The following is a 22304-nucleotide window of genomic DNA, read 5'->3' as shown; positions in this document are numbered from 1 at the left end:
TAGTAAAGTACGACAAAAAATATTAGTTGGCATCATTCTCGTATTTAATGGCGTATATAGTAACAACAACGTAGTTTCGTATCATTTACTCTTCCGTAGTATCTGTACAGCAGTAGCTTATCATTCTTGGTATTTCTTTTTATGTACACACTCGTAATGACAGGTGTTATGACAACATACGAGTAAGGTTGATAAAAACCTTCCATTTTGTGAGCGAGGGTATTTATAGAGATTTATCGAGAGAGCGAACTTATTCTGCAGTACATAAGGTAAGGAATTGTTAGCATATACGATTACGTTGAAATATGTAGTTTTCAGGAACAACAAAATTCAAATTACACTCGTATGAGTGGTTGGGATTTTTTAGGCATATGAAATGATTATCAATTCAGCTTTCCATGTCTCTGACTGAGACATATAAATTTTGAAGTTAGTTATCATGATTTCATCCCAGGATCCGAAACAACTATATTAGTGAAAATGTTAAACTTTACAACTCTATTGCCATTGTTGAATTAGGAAGTCTGCATGACCTTGGATGATTTAGATTGAAGTAACTGATTAGCTTGCCTGGAAGACCCACTGAATCAGATGGCTGGGAGTTGGAGATGTCTTTCTTCTGTAGGGATCTAGATGAGAGGAAGTATGCCACAGTTAAGGTCGTCGTATCAACTTGCTTGTTAGATTTTTTTTCATGCGTTTCTGCATATAGCTTATGATATATATTTTTTATCGTGTTAACAGGAAAACATTCAGTATACGCTAACCGATGAATAGAGTGTTCCCAGAGCCAAGAACTGGGTTTTAGAATCACCGGGACAGTGAGAGCTGAGTTTTTATGCAAGGTCTCGACGCACGTTGAGATAAGGTTGGGAAATGATAGTGAGAAGCTCCTTCCACCGAACTATCTATTACATTACAGAACAAAATCGCGAGGTTTAGCAATAACTCTTTGGGTCCCCCGAGCCTTAGGAATCGGAGACCACCCCCGTTTCAGGAACCACTGCCACTGATAAAACCGAATTGGGATGTGGAATTCCTTCATTTCTTCAATAATTTCTGGGTAGTTAGGGAACGATTCAGAGTCATAATTTGTTCATATTCTCACAGAGTCGTGCGAGGAGCAAGATGACGTGTATGAGAGAGGAGGCGCGGATGTTGGTGTCAGTTCTTGCTGAAGAGGATAGCGACACGAACATCCTCGCTGGCTTATCCTGGCTGCTCCCACCTCAGCAAGACCAGACCACAGAGCACCAAGCCGACTCAGACGATGAATGGGCCCTTAAGGAGTAAGGAGCAATGATCTATATGTATTGTACGGAGAGGGAGTGTCGCACTAGTGGGGCCCCATCTCAAAAATCTTTTGCCAACATACAACCTATAAAATTTTTGTGTATTGTACGCATTCACCACATCCTTTTTTTTTTTTTCAATTTATTCCATTCATCCATCAGTCATATAAAAGTACATTTGTTCATATTTTTTTTAACAAGTTTCTTGTTTAATTTCATGTTAGGTCATCTGGTTGATATATCCATACACATGGGTGCATGGCCTATACACCGATAGGGAAAATGTATATTGCTGTTTCAGCGTTTATCACCATATATATATATATATATATATATATATATATATATATATATATATATATATATATATATATAAAGTGAAAATTTTAGCAAGGTTCTTAATTAATTCTCTGAATAATTTGGATATACCTCAAAGTATGGTTAACCATGGAGTTGTGTTTGTTGTTATTATTTATGCCGTTAAAAGTAACACTGTTCAGTTTTTACAGTCGTAGATGTATACATAGTATACATAGTAACAGTGTTTATATGTTGTATATGGAGATTGTGTAGCAACCAAATTAGCCACCAGATGGCACGCTGGGTATTGTTATTGCTGGATGCAAGTGTTGATGTAGTGTTTATGTTTTAGATTTCATGAAATTTGGATTGTGGATCATCCGTAACTAATGTTAAAAGATCTGCCTTTGGTGACTGGAAGTATAGTATCCATAGTAGAGATTACGGACAGTTAAACCACCAAGTGATCGCAGTTGCGTTAGAAGTGCATCGGCGATTCCAACCTGTCGGTCACATGTCTTACGGTATGTATCAACATCATGGTCTCTGGCACCGCTTGCAGTTCTCTAAAGGACATTTCAGATCATCCTCGCTACCATTGATCTGTAAGGGATGGAGAATAGAGGCTGGTCAGGTTCAAACTTCTGCCCATATTCCTTGAAGGGCCTTTTGTAATTTGTATGCTTCAATGCCGTTTTTGTTATGATTCTTTGTTGGCTTTAGGCCAACAGGGGCCGAAATGCTACTGAAGCTATAGAGGACAGTTGTCAGCAAGGGCAAATCGCCACAGGGTGCAATAGAGGTCAGTGCTCATCCCAATAGACCAAACCTCATCTCGCCTGCGGTTTGGGAAACTCTAATGGTGCAAGCATGCACCATTTCCCAAGCTGGCACGGATCGTCCAGATTGGCTTGAAGTTAGGTTAGGGCGAAGAGACTTTGAGGTGGATAGGGAGGAGAACGAGTAAGGGAAAGCATAAATAAGTTCAGGAAGAATGAAGGGTTTGTACATGCTAATAAGTTAAGATGCAGGGAATCAGATTGTCTCGAATGTATAGAGATTGTAGATATAATAGCTGCAGGCTTTTATGATACTGCCAATGTCTTCCTTGCAACCCTAATTTATTGTCCTGAGTGAAACCAGGAAATTTGGTGAACTGAGCTACCTGAAGGGGGCTGGGACCTTGTGAATCAGGTGGGGTTGAGACATAAATGGAGGCAAGACTGTTGGGCATAACTGTGGCTTGGTTGGTTGATGGTGGTTGCTTGTGGTCCAACTCTGGATCATTTTAAGATGTTAAGGAATATTATGTAGTCAGGAGAGCTGTTTTCACCTCTGTCACAAACGGTGGAGTTTTCAGCATACTTCCTTTGAGTAGGTGCATCCCATAAGGGCATTGTTTATGAGGATGAGGTAGTGAAAGGGCTCAGTCTTATGGCGACTACTTATTGGCTCCTGGATAAGCTTTGGAAGGGACAGAGGTTGACGTTTTTGTCTTTGAGGGAGGGGACCATTTGAGTAGATTAATTCCATAACTTTTTGGAAATAGGTTGTATATGAAGAATATGACTCATATCATTGTGCTTGAACCAACATGCAGAATTTTTTGCAGTGAAGAATCTCCTCTGATCATGTAGTTCTTTATAAATATACTGTTCAAATTCGTATATTTCTCGCATAATGCTGTGGTAATTTGCAGGGTGAGATGGGCACAACATGCAGATATATTGAGCAGACTTGTCCGTCTAGCAAACTACTGGGTGTCACTTGAGCAAAAGCCTGTTCTCTCTACACCCATGAGTTCAGAACAGCCCATACCACTTTCCACATCAGATTCTGGCAATACATTCTTGGAGTCGGCACCAACCTTACCATGTATCACAGCACCAACGTCAGCCATTCCCACTCCCACTGTTCATCTTAATTGCCGTTGCTCGGCTAACATGTCTATGCACTCTCATTTGTCTCTTGTTGGTAAGATATTTCATTGTTATCATTTACATTAAGGCAGTAGTAGTTCTTTTTTTCTGCTTAAAGTTGATCGTTGAAGCTAGACCTAATATTTTCTTTATTACTTACAACATTCACCAAACCTTCATTTTCTTACCCCATCTTTCCTTTTTTTGTCACCTTTAATTGTTCTTTTCTTCATTTTGCTCCTCATTTTTTTCTGCTACTACTGCTGCTACTACTACTACTTCTTCCACATCATGTTTATTCATGCTGTCCTATGCACCCTCGTGCATGTTCAGTCTTTGACCACTCTAAATCTTCACTCCATCCCTCTTTCTCCAGTTATTATTTTGTTTGTCTTGCCTTTGATAGGTACTCTTCCTATATTCTTGGTGTCCATCAAAAAAAGTTCTGTATGTTTTCATTCATTTGAAATGATAGTGATTTTCTAAATGGAACTGTTTGCTGTTTAAAGATTGGCCTTTCTCCAGAAGTGTTATCGTAGAATGCTGGACTGTCTTTACTCTCATGCAATTCCTTGGAGTGTATGCCTCTGTCATCTGAGTTTTTTTTATATTCTTGCTGTTGACTTATTCTGCATGACTACATATCTTGGCCCTTTTGTTAACCTTAAGTTTTTGTTTCCCTTGTTTTCTTATGCTTGGTTCCCTTTACATATTGTGTTCTGTCCTACTCTTTTTTCATATATCTTGCTTAGCATCATGTTGAGATCTGTTCTAATTTCACTATCTCTCTTTGGCCAATCTTCATATTGACACCTACATATCCTCAACTTTCTCCAGATTATCATTTGACATCCCATCAGCACCCTTATGAGGTGTCCCAATCTTCCTGATCACAAAATAGTTTCATCAGCCTCCTATGGCATGCCCTGACCCCAGCTTATTAATGTATTTGTTGTTCCATTAGTCTGTTGTAAGATGTTTTGAGTTTTTGTTTACTTTATGGCTCCTAGTCTCTGTCATATCCAGATGCCATATTTACCATCCAGCTCCTGGGCTACTTTGTACAATGTCTTAACCCCACTTACTACCACCTTATTCCCGGTCAACTCTTGCAACGTGTACCAACCCCTTAATTTCCATTTTCCTCCCAATAGCTTCCTTTGACATAGCTTGACTCCAAATTACAAGCTGGTTCCCCATCAGCCGCTGTTATGCATCACATCCCCATTATTACCATTAGGCTCTGCACTAGCTCTTATTTGATATGTTCTGACATCATTGTAACTGGCTAACAGTCAGCTCCCTGATCAAGTATGGTCTGGCTCTCCTTCAGCTCCCTGTAACATGTCTTTATCCCCAGATTATAAGATTGTAATCACATTTCCCCTAGTAACATTTCCAAACCCTTTGAATGCTCTGTTGCTTCCCACCAGCCCTTTGACTCGTCCTGTCCCAAAAATAATTGCTAATCACCCCATTGGATCTCTGATGAGTGACCATTAGTTCAGTAACTTTTCCCAATCTCCAGATTACTGTCTGTCCTCTAATCAGCCCCCAGTGACATTCCGATACTTCATATAGTTGATTGGCTCCTTAATCCTATTTAATGTCCTGATCTGCTTATTGAATGTTTTCCCACTACCTCGTATTGCTGATTGGCTCCTCAATCCCATTTAATGTCCTGATTTGCTTATGTAATGTTTTCCCATTTATCCCTCTGATATGTCCTAGCCATCAGCCATCCACCCCAGCTTTGTCTGGTTACCCATATGTGAATAATGATGTCTGTGGTCCCTGCAGATGTATTGTGCTCGCTCTCCGGTCAGCTGGAGCTCTTTTATACAGTGAGCCATGTCTACCTACAGAGTCTCCGCTACTACTGCTTCTTCACCTTATCCCCTGACATGCGCCGATCTGTTCTCCATTCAATTGATGAGGTTAAGAAAAATCTCTTTGTGGCTGTGTCTTTGATTGATAAAAACAACTTGGTGTAATTTTTTTAGTGTGATACTCTCAGGGTAGGCCTTTCTTATTCTCTCTTTATGCTCAGAGCGTAGGGTCTCGACTGTTAAGGGGGCCCCTTAGTCCTAACCATTGTATGGTAGTGTTGAAAAAGCAGGAAGTGCTGTCACAAACACCCAAAATTTTACATTTTTTTCTGGGGGTATTCCCTGGGCCCCTCTAAGCTTGTGATTTTGGGGTGAGGTTGAGCAGTGAAGGGACTCGGCTTAAGGCCCCCAGAAAGTTAGGGCCAGCCCTAGGTACTTTTGTTTTTGCACGCCCTTAGTTATTTGAAAAGTGATCTTTTTTCTTTTTGAAACATATGTCTTTCTACTCTTGCAACACTAAATCGTGAGTTTCTGACATCTTGTACTGTCACAACCAGCCTCAAAAGGAAACAAGGGCTTTTGCTAAAAAATATTTTTCATACATATTCGCCATTTCTTGCATTAGCGAGGTAGCGTTAAGACCAGAGGACTGAGACTTAGAGGGAATATCCTCACTTGGCCCCCCATCTCTGTTCATACTTTTGGAATATTAAAAATGGGAGGGGAGGTTTTCCAGACCCCTCTCCCTCCCCTTTTAGTTGCCTTTTATGACATGCAGGGAATGCGTGGGAAGTATATTATTTTTTTTATTATTATACTTAGTCGCTGTCTCCCGTGTTAGCGAGGTAGCACAAGGAAACAGACGAAAGAATGGCCCAACCCATCCACATACACATGTATATACATAAATGCCCACACACGCACATATACATGCCTATACATTTCATCGTGTATATACATATACATACACAGACATATACATATATACACATAGTGTATAGTGATGGGTGACTTGAATGCAAAGGTGAGTAATGTGGCATTTGAGGGAATAATTGGTGTACATGGGGTGTTCAGTGTTATAAATGGAAATAGTGAAGAGCTTGAAGATTTGTGTGCTGAAAAAGGACTGGTGATTGGGAATACCTGGTTTATGTAAGTATGAGAGATGGACAGAGAGCGTTATTAGATTATGTGTTAATTGATAAGCACGTGAAAGAGAGACTTTTGGATGTTTATGTGCTGAGAGGTGCAACTGGAGGGATTTCTGATCATTATCTTGTGGAGGATAGGGGAGAAAGAATACTTCCCATGTATTCCCTGCATGTCGTAGAAGGCGACTAAAAGGGGAGGGAGCGGGTGGCTGGAAATCCTCCCCTCTCGATTTTTTTTTTTTATTTTCCAAAAGAAGGACCAGAGAAAGGGGCCAAGTGAGGATATTCCCTCAAAGGCCCAGTCCTCTGTTCTTAACGCTACCTCGCTAACACGGGAAATGGCGAATAGTATGAAAGAAAAGATCTTGTGGAGGCGAAGATGAAGATTTGTAGAGGTTTTCAGAAAAGAAGAGAGAATGTTGGGGTGAAGAGAGTGATGAGAGTAAGTGAGCTTGGGAAGGAGACTTTTGTGAGGAAGTACCAGGAGAGCCTGAGTGCATAATGGAAAAAGGTGAGAGCAAAGGATGTAAGGGGAGTGGGGGAAGAATGGGATGTATTTAGGGAAGCAGTGATGGCTTGCGCAAAAGATGCTTGTGGCATGAGAAGTGTGGGAGGTGGGCAGATTAGAAAGGGTAGTGAGTGGTGGGATGAAGAAGTAAGATTATTAGTGAAAGACAAGAGAGAGGTTTTGGACGAGTTTCGCTCGGAAATAGTGCAAATGACTGGGAGATGTTTAAAAGAAACAGGCAGGAGGTCAAGAGAAAGGTGCAAGAGGTGCAAAAGAAGGCAAATGAGAGTTGGGGTGAGAGAATATCATTAAATTTCAGGGAGAATAAAAAGATGTTTTGGAAGGAGGTAAATAAAGTGCGTAAGACAAGAGAGCAAATGGGAACATTGGTGAAGGGGGCTAATGGGGAGGTGATAACAAGTAGTGGTGATGTGAGGAGATGGAGTGAGTATTTTGAAGGTTTGTTGAATGTGTTAAATGATTGAGTGGCAGATATATAGTTTCTTGGACGAGGTGGTGTACAAAGTGAGAGGGTTAGGGAGAATGATTTGGTAAACAGAGAAGAGGTAGTAAAAGCTTTTCAGAAGATGAAAGCCGGCAAGGCAGAGTGTTTGGATGGTACTGCAGTGGAATTTATTAAAAAAGGGGGTGACTGTGTTGTTGACTGGTTGGTAAGGATATTTAATGTATGTATGACTCATGGTGAGGTGCCTGAGAATTGTCAGAATGCATGCATAGTGCCATTGTACAAAGGCAAAGGGGATAAAGGTGAGTGCTCAAATTACAGAGGTATAAGTTTGTTGAGTATTCCTGGTAAATTATATGGGAGGGTATTGATTGAGAGAGTGATGGCACGTACAGAGAATCAGATTGGGGAAGAGCAGTGTGGTGTCAGAAGTGGTAGAGGATGTCTAGATCAGGTGATTGCTTTGAAGAATGTATATGAGAAATACTTAGAAAAGCAAATGGATTTGTATGTAGCATTTATGGATCTGGAGAAGGCATATGATAGAGTTGATAGAGATGCTCTGTGGAAGGTATTAAGAATATATGGTGTGGGAGGCAAGTTGTTAGAAGCAGTGGAAAGTTTTTATCGAGGATGTAAGGCATGTGTTGAGTGGGAAGAGAGGAAAGTGATTGGTTCTCAGTGAATGAAGGTTTGTGTCAGGGGTGCGTGATGTCTCCATGGTTGTTTAATTTGTTTATGGATTGGGTTGTTAGGGAGGTGAATGCAAGAGTTTTGGAGAGAGGGGCAAGTATGCAGTCTGTTGTGTATGAGAGAGCTTGGGAAGTGAGTCAGTTGTTGTTCGCTGATGATACAGTGCTGGTGGCTGTGAAAAAGATTTCAGAAAGCAAAAATGGGTATGTTTGAAGGAATAGTGGTTCCAACAATGTTGTATGGTTGCGAGGCGTGGGCTATGGATAGAGTTGTGCGCCAGAGGGTGGATGTGTTGGAAATGAGATGTTTGAGGACAATGTGTGGTGTGAGGTGGTCTGATTGAGTAAGTAATAATAGGGTAAGAGAGATGTGTGGTAATAAAAAGAGTGTGGTTGAGAGAGCAGAAGAGGGTGTTTTGAAATGGTTTGGTCACATGGAGAAAGTGAGTGAGGAAAGATTGACCAAGAGGATATATGTGTCAGAAGTGGAGGGAGCGAGGAGAAGTGGGAGACCAAAGTGGAGGTGGAAAGATGGAGTGACAAAGATTTTGAGTGATCGGGGCCTGAACGTGCAGGAGGGTGAAAGGCGTGCACGGAATAGAGTGAATTGGAACGATGTGTTATACCGGGTCGACGTGCTGTCAGTGGATTGAACCAGGGCGTGTGAAGCGTCTGGGGTAAACCATGGAAAGTTGTGTGGGGCCTGGATGTGGAAAGGGAGCTGTGGTTTCGGTGCATTATACATGACAGCTTGAGACTGAATGTGAACGAGCGTGGCCTTTGTTGTCTCTTCCTAGCGCTTCCTTGCGCACATGTGGGGGGAGGGGGTTGTTATTTCATATGTGGCGGGGTGGCGATGGGAATGAATAAAGGCAGACAGTATGAATTATGTACATGTGTATATATGTATATGTCTGTGTGTGTATATATATGTGTACGGTGAGATGTATAGGTATGTATATTTGCACGTGTGGACGTGTATGTATATACATGGGTATGTGGGTGGGTTGGGCCATTCTTTCGTCTGTTTCCTTACGCTACCTCGCTAACGCAGGAGACAGCGACAAAGCAAAATAGAAATTTATTTATTTATTTTGCTTTGTTGCTGTCTCCCACGTTTGCGAGGTAGCGCAAGGAAACAGACGAAAGAAATGGCCCAACCCACCCCCATACACATGTATATACATACACGTCCACACACGCAAATATACATACCTATACATCTCAATGTACACATATATATACACACACAGACACATACATATATACCCATGCACACAATTCACATTGTCTGCCTTTATTCATTCCCATCGCCACCTCGCCACACATGGAATACCATCCCCCTCCCCCCCTCATGTGTGCGAGGTAGCGCTAGGAAAAGACAACAAAGGCCCCATTCCTTCACACTCAGTCTCTAGCTGTCATGCAATAATGCCCGAAACCACAGCTCCCTTTCCACATCCAGGCCCCACACAACTTTCCATGGTTTACCCCAGACGCTTCACATGCCCTGATTCAATCCACTGACAGCACGTCAACCCCGGTATACCACATCGATCCAATTCACTCTATTCCTTGCCCGCCTTTCACCCTCCTGCATGTTCAGGCCCCAATCACTCAAAATCTTTTTCACTCCGTCCTTCCACCTCCAATTTGGTCTCCCACTTCTCCTCATTCCCTCCACCTCCGACACGTATATCCTCTTGGTCAATCTTTCCTCACTCATTCCCTCCATGTGCCCAAACCATTTCAAAACACCCTCTTCCGCTCTCTCAACCACGCTCTTTTTATTTCCACACATCTCTCTTACCCTTACATTACTTACTCGATCAAACCACCTCACACCACACATTGTCCTCAAGCATCTCATTTCCAGCACATCCACCCTCCTGCACACAACTCTATCCATAGCCCACGCCTCGCAACCATACAACATTGTTGGAACCACTATTCCTTCAAACATACCCATTTTTGCTTTCCGAGATAATGTTCTCGACTTCCACACATTCTTCAAGGCTCCCAGGATTTTCGCCCCCTCCCCCACCCTATGATCCACTTCCGCTTCCATGGTTCCATCCGCTGCCAGATCCACTCCCAGATATCTAAAACACTTTACTTCCTCCAGTTTTGCTCCATTCAAACTCACCTCCCAATTGACTTGACCCTCAACCCTACTGTACCTAATAACCTTGCTCTTATTCACATTTACTCTTAACTTTCTTCTTTCACACACTTTACCAAACTCAGTCACCAGCTTCTGCAGTTTCTCACATGAATCAGCCACCAGCGCTGTATCATCAGCGAACAACAACTGACTCACTTCCCAAGCTCTCTCATGCACAACAAACTTCATACTTGCCCCTCTTTCCAAAACTCTTGCATTCACCTCCCTAACAACCCCATCCATAAACAAATTAAACAACCATGGAGACATGACACACCCCTGCCACAAACCTACATTCACTGAGAACCAATCACTTTCCTCTCTTCCTACACGTACACATGCCTTACATCCTCGATAAAAACTTTTCACTGCTTCTAACAACTTGTCTCCCACACCATATATTCTTAATACCTTCCACAGAGCATCTCTATCAACTCTATCATATGCCTTCTCCAGATCCATAAATGCTACATACAAATCCATTTGCTTTTCTAAGTATTTCTCACATACATTCTTCAAAGCAAACACCTGATCCACACATCCTCTACCACTTCTGAAACCACACTGCTCTTCCCCAATCTGATGCTCTGTACATGCCTTCACCCTCTCAATCAATACCCTCCCATATAATTTACCAGGAATATTCAACAAACTATTACCTCTGTAATTTGAGCACTCACTCTTATCCCCTTTGCCTTTGTACATATATATATATATATATATATATATATATATATATATATATATATATATATATATATATATATATATATATATATATATTTTTTTTTTCATAGTATTCGCCATTTCCCGCGATAGCGAGGTAGCGTTAAGAACAGAGGACTGGGCCTTTGAGGGAGTATCCTCACCTGGCCCTCTTCTTTGTTCCTTCTTTTGGAAAATAAAAAAAGAAAAAAAAATGAGAGGGGAGGATATATATATATTTTTTTTTTTTTTTTTTTTTTTATACTTTGTCGCTGTCTCCCGCGTTTGCGAGGTAGCGCAAGGAAACAGACGAAAGAAATGGCCCAACCCCCCCCCATACACATGTACATACACACGTCCATACACGCAAATATACATACCTACACAGCTTTCCATGGTTTACCCCAGACGCTTCACATGCCTTGATTCACTCCACTGACAGCACGTCAACCCCTGTATACCACATCGCTCCAATTCACTCTATTCCTTGCCCTCCTTTCACCCTCCTGCATGTTCAGGCCCCGATCACACAAAATCTTTTTCACTCCATCTTTCCACCTCCAATTTGGTCTCCCTCTTCTCCTCGTTCCCTCCACCTCCGACACATATATCCTCTTGGTCAATCTTTCCTCACTCATTCTCTCCATGTGCCCAAACCATTTCAAAACACCCTCTTCTGCTCTCTCAACCACGCTCTTTTTATTTCCACACATCTCTCTTATATATATATATATATATATATATCCCTGGGGATGGGGAGAAAGAATACTTCCCACGTATTCCCTGCATGTCGTAGAAGGCGACTAAAAGGGGAGGGAGCGGGGGGCTGGAAATCCTCCCCTCTCCTTTTTTTTTAATTTTCCAAAAGAAGGAATAGAGAATTGGGCCAGGTGAGGGTATTCCCTCAAAGGCCCACTCCTCTGTTCTTAACGCTACCTCGCTAATGCGGGAAATGGCGAATAGTTTGAAAGAAAGAAAGAAGAAATATATATATATATATATATATATATACACACACACGCACATGTACATATTCATACTCACTTGCCTTCATCCATTCCTGTCGCTACCCCGCCACACAGGAAGTATCATTGCTACCCCCGCTTCAGCAAGGTAGCATCAGGAAAACAGACAAAAAAGGCCACATTGGTTCACACTCAGTATCTGGCTGGGGAGGGGGAGATAGAATACTTCCCACGTATTCCCCACGTGTCGTAGAAGTACATACATCACTGGGAAGTAGAAAATTATAACAAATGTATAGAGAAATGTGTATAAATTTTGGGATGTGCATTACAACATAAGTTTAGTCAGTTGCAGCTGTAGTATTTATTCATTTGGGAAACTCACGTTACAATAAAGTTTGACATTGTTATATACATCATTTGTACCAACAAAATACAGTGTGCATAAGTGTTTTATAAACATTGGTGCTAAACTGATCTGTCAGTGTTTTGAAAACTTTAAGTTGATTAGTAACCTTGAGGTTACATTTTTATCTTGCAGGTATATGAGAACCTAGTGCTTGGGGTGATGAAATGTTTCCAAGTAACTCACTGCCTGAAAGTGGCTCATACAACTCACCCAGACACCTTCCTGGCCAGATGTGTGTCTCATTTACCAACTATCTTCACTATCACTGATGATGACTATAAAGGTGAGAAGAGAGGGTCTGTCGCCTATAGTTATGCAGATGCATCAAGTTTGCAGTAACTTTTTTCACATATAACAAATTGGAAATTTAAAATGCTTATAATGGTGCCCCACAAGGGAAAATTAATTGTATTTTGAATTTACGTTTATGGGTAGTGAGGAAACAACCAAGGAATGTAGAGTTGGAAGTAGAATGACAGTTACGTGAGAAGCAGTGTTAGGGGAGGTAATGTAAACTTTATAATGAAGGAGGGAGCAGATTGGTATCATTTGTAGGAGATAGAGGAGGAGACAGGAAAGAGGAAGGTCAGAGAAATAGATATTTTGTGGAAAAGTTATAGAAGCTCAGTATTCAGGCAGTTTTTGAAAGTGGAAGAGAGCAAAGAATCAGCACGGCAGAATAAGGAACTAAGAAAAAAGGAAGTAAAAAGAAATTAATGTCAACGAGGTAGTGGAAAGTGCCAGATGGATTCATGAATTTATTGGGGAAATTATTAGTAAATGTTGTTCACTGATGATACAGCGCTGGTGGCTGATTCATGTGAGAAAATGCAGAAGCTGGTGACTGAGTTTGGTAAAGTGTGTGAAAGAAGAAAGTTAAGAGTAAATGTGAATAAGAGCAAGGTTATTAGGTACAGTAGGGTTGAGGGTCAAGTCAATTAGGAGGTAAGTTTGAATGGAGAAAAACTGGAGGAGTAAAGTGTTTTAGATATCTGGGAGTGGATCTGGCAGCGGATGGAACCATGGAAGCGTAAGTGAATCATAGGGTGGGGGAGGGGGCGAAAATTCTGGGAGCCTTGAAGAATGTGTGGAAGTCGAGAACATTATCTCGGAAAGCAAAAATGGGTATGTTTCGAAGGAATAGTGGTTCCAACTATGTTGTATGGTTGCGAGGCGTGGGCTATGGATAGAGTTGTGCGCAGGAGGGTGGATGTGTTGGAAATGAGATGTTTGAGGACAATGTGTGATGTGAGGTGGTTTGATTGAGTAAGTAATGTAAGGGTAAGAGAGATGTGTGGAAATAAAAAGACCATGGTTGAGAGAGCAGAAGAGGGTGTTTTGAAATGGTTTGGGCACATGGAGAGAATGAGTGAGGAAAGATTGACCAAGAGGACATATGTGTCGGAGGTGGAGGGAACGAGGAGATGTGGGAGACCAAAGTGGAGGTGGAAAGATGGAGTGAAAAAGATTTTGAGTGATTGGGGCCTGAACATATATATTTTTTTTTTTTTTTTTTTATACTTTGTCGCTGTCTCCCGCGTTTGCGAGGTAGCGCAAGGAAACAGACGAAAGAAATGGCCCAACCCCCCCCATACACATGTACATACACACGTCCACACACGCAAATATACATACCTACACAGCTTTCCATGGTTTACCGTAGAAGCTTCACATGCCTTGATTCAATCCACTGACAGCACGTCAACCCCTGTATACCACATCACTCCAATTCACTCTATTCCTTGCCCTCCTTTCACCCTCCTGCATGTTCAGGCCCCGATCACACAAAATCCTTTTCACTCCATCTTTCCACCTCCAATTTGGTCTCCCTCTTCTCCTCGTTCCCTCCACCTCCGACACATATATCCTCTTGGTCAATCTTTCCTCACTCATTCTCTCCATGTGCCCAAACCATTTCAAAACACCCTCTTCTGCTCTCTCAACCACGCTCTTTTTATTTCCACACATCTCTCTTACCCTTACGTTACTTACTCGATCAAACCACCTCACACCACACATTGTCCTCAAACATCTCATTTCCAGCACATCCATCCTCCTGCGCACAACTCTATCCATAGCCCACGCCTCGCAACCATACAACATTGTTGGAACCACTATTCCTTCAAACATACCCATTTTTGCTTTCCGAGATAATGTTCTCGACTTCCACACATTTTTCAAGGCTCCCAAAATTTTCGCCCCCTCCCCCACCCTATGATCCACTTCCGCTTCCATGGTTCCATCCGCTGCCAGATCCACTCCCAGATATCTAAAACACTTCACTTCCTCCAGTTTTTCCTCCATTCAAACTCACCTCCCAATTGACTTGACCCTCAACCCTACTGTACCTAATAACCTTGCTCTTATTCACATTTACTCTTAACTTTCTTCTTCCACACACTTTACCAAACTCCGTCACCAGCTTCTGCAGTTTCTCACATGAATCCGCCACCAGCGCTGTATCATCAGCGAACAACAACTGACTCACTTCCCAAGCTCTCTCATCCCCAACAGACTTCATACTTGCCCCTCTTTCCAAGACTCTTGCATTTACCTCCCTAACAACCCCATCCATAAACAAATTAAACAACCATGGAGACATCACACACCCCTGCCGCAAACCTACATTCACTGAGAACCAATCACTTTCCTCTCTTCCTACACGTACACATGCCTTACATCCTCGATAAAAACTTTTCACTGCTTCTAACAATATATATATATATATATTATCCCTGGGGATAGGGGTGAAAGAATACTTCCCACGCATTCCTCGCGTGTCGTAGAAGGCGACTAGAGGGGACGGGAGCGGGGGGCCAGAAATCCTCCCCTCCTTGTATTCTTTTTTTTTAACTTTCTAAAATGGGAAACAGAAGAAGGGATATCTGAGAGTGGATCTGGCAGCGGATGGAACCATGGAAGCGGAAGTGGATCATAGGGTGGGGGAGGGGGCGAAAATTCTGGGGGCCTTGAAGAATGTGTGGAAGTCGAGAACATTATCTCGGAAAGCAAAAATGGGTATGTTTGAAGGAATAGTGGTTCCAACAATGTTGTATGGTTGCGAGGCGTGGGCTATGGATAGAGTTGTGCGCAGGAGGATGGATGTGCTGGAAATGAGATGTTTGAGGACAATGTGTGGTGTGAGGTGGTTTGATCGAGTAAGTAACGTAAGGGTAAGAGAGATGTGTGGAAATAAAAAGAGCGTGGTTGAGAGAGCAGAAGAGGGTGTTTTGAAATGGTTTGGGCACATGGAGAGAATGAGTGAGGAAAGATTGACCAAGAGGATATATGTGTCGGAGGTGGAGGGAACGAGGAGAAGAGGGAGACCAAATTGGAGGTGGAAAGATGGAGTGAAAAAGATTTTGTGTGATCGGGGCCTGAACATGCAGGAGGGTGAAAGGAGGGCAAGGAATAGAGTGAATTGGAGCGATGTGGTATACCGGGGTTGACGTGCTGTCAGTGGATTGAATCAGGGCATGTGAAGCGTCTGGGGTAAACCATGGAAAGCTGTGTAGGTATGTATATTAGCGTGTGTGGACGTATGTATATTCATGTGTATGGGGGTGGGTTGGGCCATTTCTCTCGTCTGTTTCCTTGCGCTACCTCGCAAACGCGGGAGACAGCGGCAAAAAAAAAAAAAAAAAAAATTAGGTACAGTAGGGGTGAGGGTCAAGTCAATTGGGAGGTAAGTTTGAATGGAGAAAAACTGGAGGAAGTAAAGTGTTTTAGATATCTGGGAGTGGATCTGGCAGCGGATGGAACCATGGAAGCGGAAGTGGATCATAGGGTGGGGGAGGGGGCGAAAATCCTGGGAGCCTTGAAGAATGTGTGGAAGTCGAGAACATTATCTCGGAAAGCAAAAATGGGTATGTTTGAAGGAATAGTGGTTCCAACAATGTTGTATGGTTGCGAGGCGTGGGCTATGGATAGAGTTGTGCGCAGGAGGATGGATGTGCTGGAAATGAGATGTTTGAGGACAATGTGTGGTGTGAGGTGGTTTGATCGAGTAAGTAACGTAAGGGTAAGAGAGATGTGTGGAAATAAAAAGAGCGTGGTTGAGAGAGCAGAAGAGGGTGTTTTGAAATGGTTTGGGCACATGGAGAGAATGAGTGAGGAAAGATTGACCAAGAGGATATATGTGTCGGAGGTGGAGGGAAAGAGAAGTGGGAGACCAAAGTGGAGGTGGAAAGATGGAGTGAAAAAGATTTTGTGTGATCGGGGCCTGAACATGCAGGAGGGTGAAAGGAGGGCAAGGAATAGAGTGAATTGGATCGATGTGGTATACCGGGGTTGACGTGCTGTCAGTGGATTGAATCAGGGCATGTGAAGCGTCTGGGGTAAACCATGGAAAGCTGTGTAGGTATGTATATGTGCGTGTGTGGACGTATGTATATACATGTGTATGGGGGGTGGTTTGGGCCATTTCTTTCGTCTGTTTCCTTGCGCTACCTCGCAAACGCGGGAGACAGCGACAAAGTATAATAAAAAAAAAATAATAATATATATATATATATATATATATATATATATATATATATATATATATATATATATATATATATGTGTGAATAAGAGCAAGGTTATTAGGTACAGTAGGGTTGAGGGTCAAGTCAATTGGGAGGTGAGTTTGAATGGAGAAAAACTGGAGGAAGTAAAGTGTTTTAGATATCTGGGAGTGGATCTGGCAGCGGATGGAACCATGGAAGCGGAAGTGGATCATAGGATGGGGGAGGGGGCGAAAATTCTATGATAGGGGATAGGGGAGAAAGAATACTTCCCACGTATTCCCTGTGTGTTGTAGAAGGCGACTAAAAGGGAAGGGAGCGGGGGCCTGGAAATCCTCCCCTCTCGTTTTTTTATTTTTTTTTTTAATTTTCCAAAAGAAGGAACAGAGAAGAGGGCCAGGTGAGGATATTCCCTCAAAGGCCCAGTCCTCTGTTCTTAATGCTACCTCGCTATCGCGGGAAATAGCGAATAGTATGGAAAAAAAAAGAAAAAAAAAATATATATCTATAGGTAAACTGAAGGATAGAAATGAAGGAGGTAAGCTACAGTGAAAGGTCAAGACCTGTGGATTTTTCTCATAGGAAGAAAGAGCAACAAAAGGAGAATTGGTTTTTAGATTCCTCATTAGATCTTCATCAAAAATTCTTTGGAATGGAGAGGAACCTTTGAACTAGTAGGTAAAACAGAAATCTGAGAAAGTTTTGAACTAAAACTGAGGAATTACTTATGTATTAGAGTAGTACACAAGAAGAATAGGTAAGATGTTAAAGGTGGAAAATGAAATATGAGAGAATGTGTAAAGATCAAAATGAGGCCACATGAATTTTGAAGTCTCTCTGCATGTGAATAGATAGGTACAAATAATATTACTTTCATTCACTCACTCATGGATTCTCACAAATAAAGTGTCAGTCTTGAAGAGGGCTGTAGAAGGACAGTGAAAATTCCTTGTGACCCAGAAGCAGTATCAGATCATGGAATGGTGGTGAAAAATTTGAGAGCTAGAAGAGGTAAACCACTTGAAAGATTTGTGGATGTGCAGAATGAGATTTTTGATGAAGGGAAAAAAGATCAAAAGGGTACCTACCTTCAAGTACCACATATACATGTCTAGCAGTCAATCTTGTTTATGTGTCAACTCCTGACTTTGTCCCAAAAGAATCCTAAATTATTCATATTCTTAGTGTTTAGGTTGGCCTCACTTTTGAGTGGCAGGAAACCATTTGAGAATTAAACTACTGGATATTATCCCGGCTGTAAGTTATGTACCAAGGAATTGATGTTTTTGAGGTGCTGTGACTCTAGTGCATATGTGTGTGTATAGCTCTCTCCCATAATTTTGTAAAGAAACAGTGATTATATATAATAAATATAATTTTGGCTGAGGATGATACTAAACTCTTGAGAAAAGTAATAAATTGCTATGATTGTGACAAGAGATACAGTAAATGAATTACAAGAATGGGACTTCCCAGTGATGTTATTATTCATGCTCTTCATGTTTCTGGAAATACTGCACAGAACTCAAAAAATATATGAAACCAATATTTTTCTGTTCTTATGTTTTATTATCTTTCCGTAATGTCAGAGCAAACAGTAGTTTCATTTCCACACTCCCACTCGGAAGCTGTCTTGTATGATGTCCTGAAACCAACATACAGCTAAGCCTCACATAATACTTCATGGTTTACCTCTACTGCTTTTTATATTCTGGTTCATCCCTTTGTATGCCTTCCCTCCTATACCACATTGATCCAAATCTTTCTCATCATTCAAGCCTTTCACCCTCCTGAAAGTTAGTTCAGGGCCTTGTACCCTAAAGCCTCTTTCCTTCCATCCTTTGATCTTCTCACTCTCTCCATCCCTCTTACTGTATTTACTACTGACATGTCCACACTATTTTAGCACACCTTATCCCTGTCATTCAGACTGAATTTACAATCTCAGCTCTCTCTTGTACTTATATCTTTTACATGATTAGCATCACATTATTTCAAGATGAAATATTTATTTATTTATTTATTTTGCTTTGTCACTGTCTCCCGCGTTAGTGAGGTAGCGCAAGGAAACAGACGAAAGAATGGCCCAACCCACCCACATACTCATGTATATAGATACAAGTCCACACACGTAAATATACATACCTATACATCTCAATGTACACATATATTTACACACACAGACATATACATATATACACATGTACATAATTCATACCGTCTGCCTTTATTTATTCCTATTGCCACCTCGCCACACATGGAATAACAACCCCCTCCCCCCTCATGTGTGCGAGGTAGCGCTAGGAAAAGACAACAAAGGCCCCATTCGTTCACACTCAGTCTCTAGCTGTTATGTAATAATGCACCTAAACCAGAAGATGAATATATTTCAAGAGGAAATATGTTCATGAAATTAGAAATGAAAACCAATAATTAGCTAAATCTGTTTGGTATCACTTGATTCTTATCTTGCTTCACCATTACCCAGGACTTGTACAGCTCCCTCCTCCTTTCATGGTTGATGTTGCAGGGTACAAGCTCCAGTTATTGCATGAATTATTTAGAGCGAAAGTTATAAATTTCTTTCAGTATTTGTCAGATAGGTGTATACATATTGATCTGGGGAGGGTTTAGAACATAAGCCTTAATTTGGTATGTAGAGCTGGATTTGCTTTGCCTTGATTCACTCTGCATGCATTCCATGTAAAAAGTATGATGCAGTCTTCAAAAAGTTTTGAGAAGGAATAATATTGATAAGTCTTTGTATATTTCAGAGTCATCCATGAATTACCCTTCCATATTTAGACGAGAAAATGACAAGTGCTCAAAGAAAGAGGGAAATTCTGCTAAGAGGCCAAGAGATGATGCTCTTGACAAAGTAAGTCTCATAGTTGACCTGTTTTCAAGTATCACTGAAATATGAAATTAATATATATACCTGTTTCCAAGGAAACAAGCATCAGAGATATCGGTAGACAGATAGATAAATTCACAGGATGCATTTTGTGTAGACTGCTCAGTTTAGTTTGTATATTGTATGAAGCTGAAGTCAGAGGGAAGAATGCAGTATTTAAGTAAAATTCACCTGGTAATAGGCCATGTTTGCAATAACAAAAGTATGTTGTAAAGGGATATATAGATGGTCAGAACATGTAAGTAAGAATATTGAAAAAATCATGCCAAATAGATGGAATAATGCAGTATTTAAGTAAAAATCACCTGGTATTAGGCCATGTTTACATTAACAAAAGTATGTTGTAAAGGGATATATAGATGGTCAGAACATGTAAGTAAGAACATTGAAAAAATCTTGCCAAATAGAGGATTACATTTTCTAACCTCTGCACTGGTTGATTTATCATTGACTTTAATTTTATCATTTTAACTTTAAATTTATCTCAGGTTTGCATTTGATGAGATAATGTTTCTCAGCACCTTAGACCTTTTCTAAAATTTGCAGTGTGCAACATAATCACTTGTAGCTTTTCTCTTTACCTTGGTAAAATCATTGTTGGCTGTAGTCATTCTTATAATTTGTTTTTGTCAGCACTGTTGCTCATGTAATTAGAGCATTTAATCTTCAGCTTTTTTGGTCATTAGGTTGATATTTAGATGGGAAAGCATGTTATCAAAGGAAGAAGGAAAAGTTTGAGGGTGTGCAAGTTTGAAAGCTATGAAAAGATTTCGAGGCCTTTTTTATATGTTGTCTCAGTTTGCACATTTTTAAGTTCCGGATATTAAGCAGATGTCGATATATCTATACATTTAAAGTGGATTGCAGTAAATAGGTCAAAGGGACATGATTTTGTGTTGATGTCTAAGTGCTAATAAGCAACTTATGTAGAAGTTCAATGCTTTTTTCAAAGAAGGTGTATTTATAGGCTAGAGATATTTTTGTGAAAATTTATATGTAAAATACTGTAAAAGACTAAGTGAATTATATTAGACTCACTGACCTGTAAACATGGTTCATGATAGTGCTTGTACAATAGGTGACTTACATTACTCTTGGTAGAATTCTGAACAAAATAATGTTAACTCCAGCTGCTTACAACTGTATCAAAAGGTTGCGTATGCCATCCTCAGGAGAGTGAGGTTTGTAGGGCGGATGAGGGGCATGGCCTTCATAGTCGTAAACGCCACTGCAGTAAACTGGAGCATGAAGCCTCATAGATGCAAAAGCACTTCTTTGTTGCGGACAGGTTGGTTACTTCAACAGCCTTCATGTTGCCACTCACCCACATAGATCATGTTGATTATTGTAAGATTATAATGGTAGCATATTACTTCTACAAGGGAAGTTGCTAGATTCATTATGTATTTGTAGTTTATGATTTTCCCTTGAAAAAATTATTTTTCATTGGGTTTGTTTCTTTTGATGTAAGGGTCACAATTTTTGAGTGAAGAATGAATGTTGCTCAGATTTATATGTGTGTGTAAGAAGATTAAGTATACAATATCTTGATATTTCTTCATGTCTTACATTTTCATATTTATACAAGTAGTATGAAAAAAGAATGACAATGACATTCTACATATCAAGGTGTACAGGTTACAAGTCTCATTTTCAGTCACTCCAAATTGTTCATGACCATAAACTTGGTTTAAGTAGGGTAGCAACTGCAGGTTCTTTTCCAAGCCACCCTTAGGGTATCTCCTCCATCAGTAAATGTCCCAACGTGATTCCTGATGTTTTGTGTTTCTGGCAAGTTTCATTGTGGTGCCTCATCTCCGATATCCACCCTCGGCAGGACTTGTGTGGGACATTGAAGGTGCCTTCACCAGTCACAAGCAGCATCTATAAGAACAAGGGACCTATGGCCATGCCCGTGGCACTCCTGCAACCCTAGTGCAACTCCAGCAGCCTCCTGAAACCCAGCAGCCCAGCATACACTTGGAACTGCAGTATTCTGTCCAGTAGAGCATTGTTATTGTTTGATGTGGTTCCCTGCCTTCTGTTATATTAAGTAACCCAACAAGTACACCTGCTAAAAGTCCTTATACAGAGGTTTCAAAATAAGAAAGAAAAAAAAAAGCATTGCCATCAGTAAAATATCAAAAATAGCAGGTAATAGTTCAGGGTATTGTTTAGCCTCAAGGAACTTTTGTTTAAAATTGAAATATAATGAAACAGTCCAGTACTTCAAATAATCATGGAAAATACAAAGGCAATAGTCACAATCTTTTGAGAGAGTAACCTTATAAAGACTTAATTACAGGCCTTAATGACACCCAAACAACTTTTCAACATGTCATATTCATGGGTTTTAAATTTTTATAGAAAGTAGCTTTTTAAATGTAATAAGAGGCCTTAAAGACAAACAGTATTTCAACACCAGATTCATTATTTTTTTTATTTTGCTTTGTCGCTGTCTCCCACGTTAGCGAGGTAGCGCAAG

General features: G+C 40.8%; 1 protein-coding gene across 1 annotated transcript; it reads left to right on the top strand.

The window, feature by feature from the left end:
- Positions 1-142: 142 nt before the first annotated feature.
- On the top strand, positions 143-21979 carry LOC139757255 (uncharacterized). Its single transcript, XM_071677563.1, has 8 exons — positions 143-269; positions 1111-1289; positions 3292-3566; positions 5312-5448; positions 12533-12683; positions 19680-19783; positions 20972-21107; positions 21657-21979. The coding sequence occupies exons 2-8, from the start codon at positions 1129-1131 to the stop codon at positions 21707-21709; spliced, it is 1017 nt and encodes a 338-aa protein (XP_071533664.1). The 5' UTR covers positions 143-269; positions 1111-1128; the 3' UTR covers positions 21710-21979.
- The last annotated feature ends 325 nt before the right edge of the window (positions 21980-22304 follow it).

The sequence above is a fragment of the Panulirus ornatus genome, chromosome 25, assembly GCF_036320965.1.
Source record: "Panulirus ornatus isolate Po-2019 chromosome 25, ASM3632096v1, whole genome shotgun sequence".
Taxonomy (NCBI): domain Eukaryota; kingdom Metazoa; phylum Arthropoda; class Malacostraca; order Decapoda; family Palinuridae; genus Panulirus; species Panulirus ornatus.
This window is presented reverse-complemented; position numbering and strand designations above follow the sequence as displayed.

What these genes read in the sequence shown, in the direction of transcription:
- LOC139757255 (XM_071677563.1), top strand. Translation starts at nt 1,129, where the DNA reads ATGACGTGTATGAGAGAGGAGGCGCGGATGTTGGTGTCAGTTCTTGCT. An exon ending in CACTGATGATGACTATAAAG is followed by an intron (nt 12,684 to 19,679) that starts GTGAGAAGAGAG and finishes TGTATATTTCAG; the next exon opens with AGTCATCCATGAATTACCCT. An exon ending in GAGATGATGCTCTTGACAAA is followed by an intron (nt 19,784 to 20,971) that starts GTAAGTCTCATA and finishes CTGTATCAAAAG; the next exon opens with GTTGCGTATGCCATCCTCAG.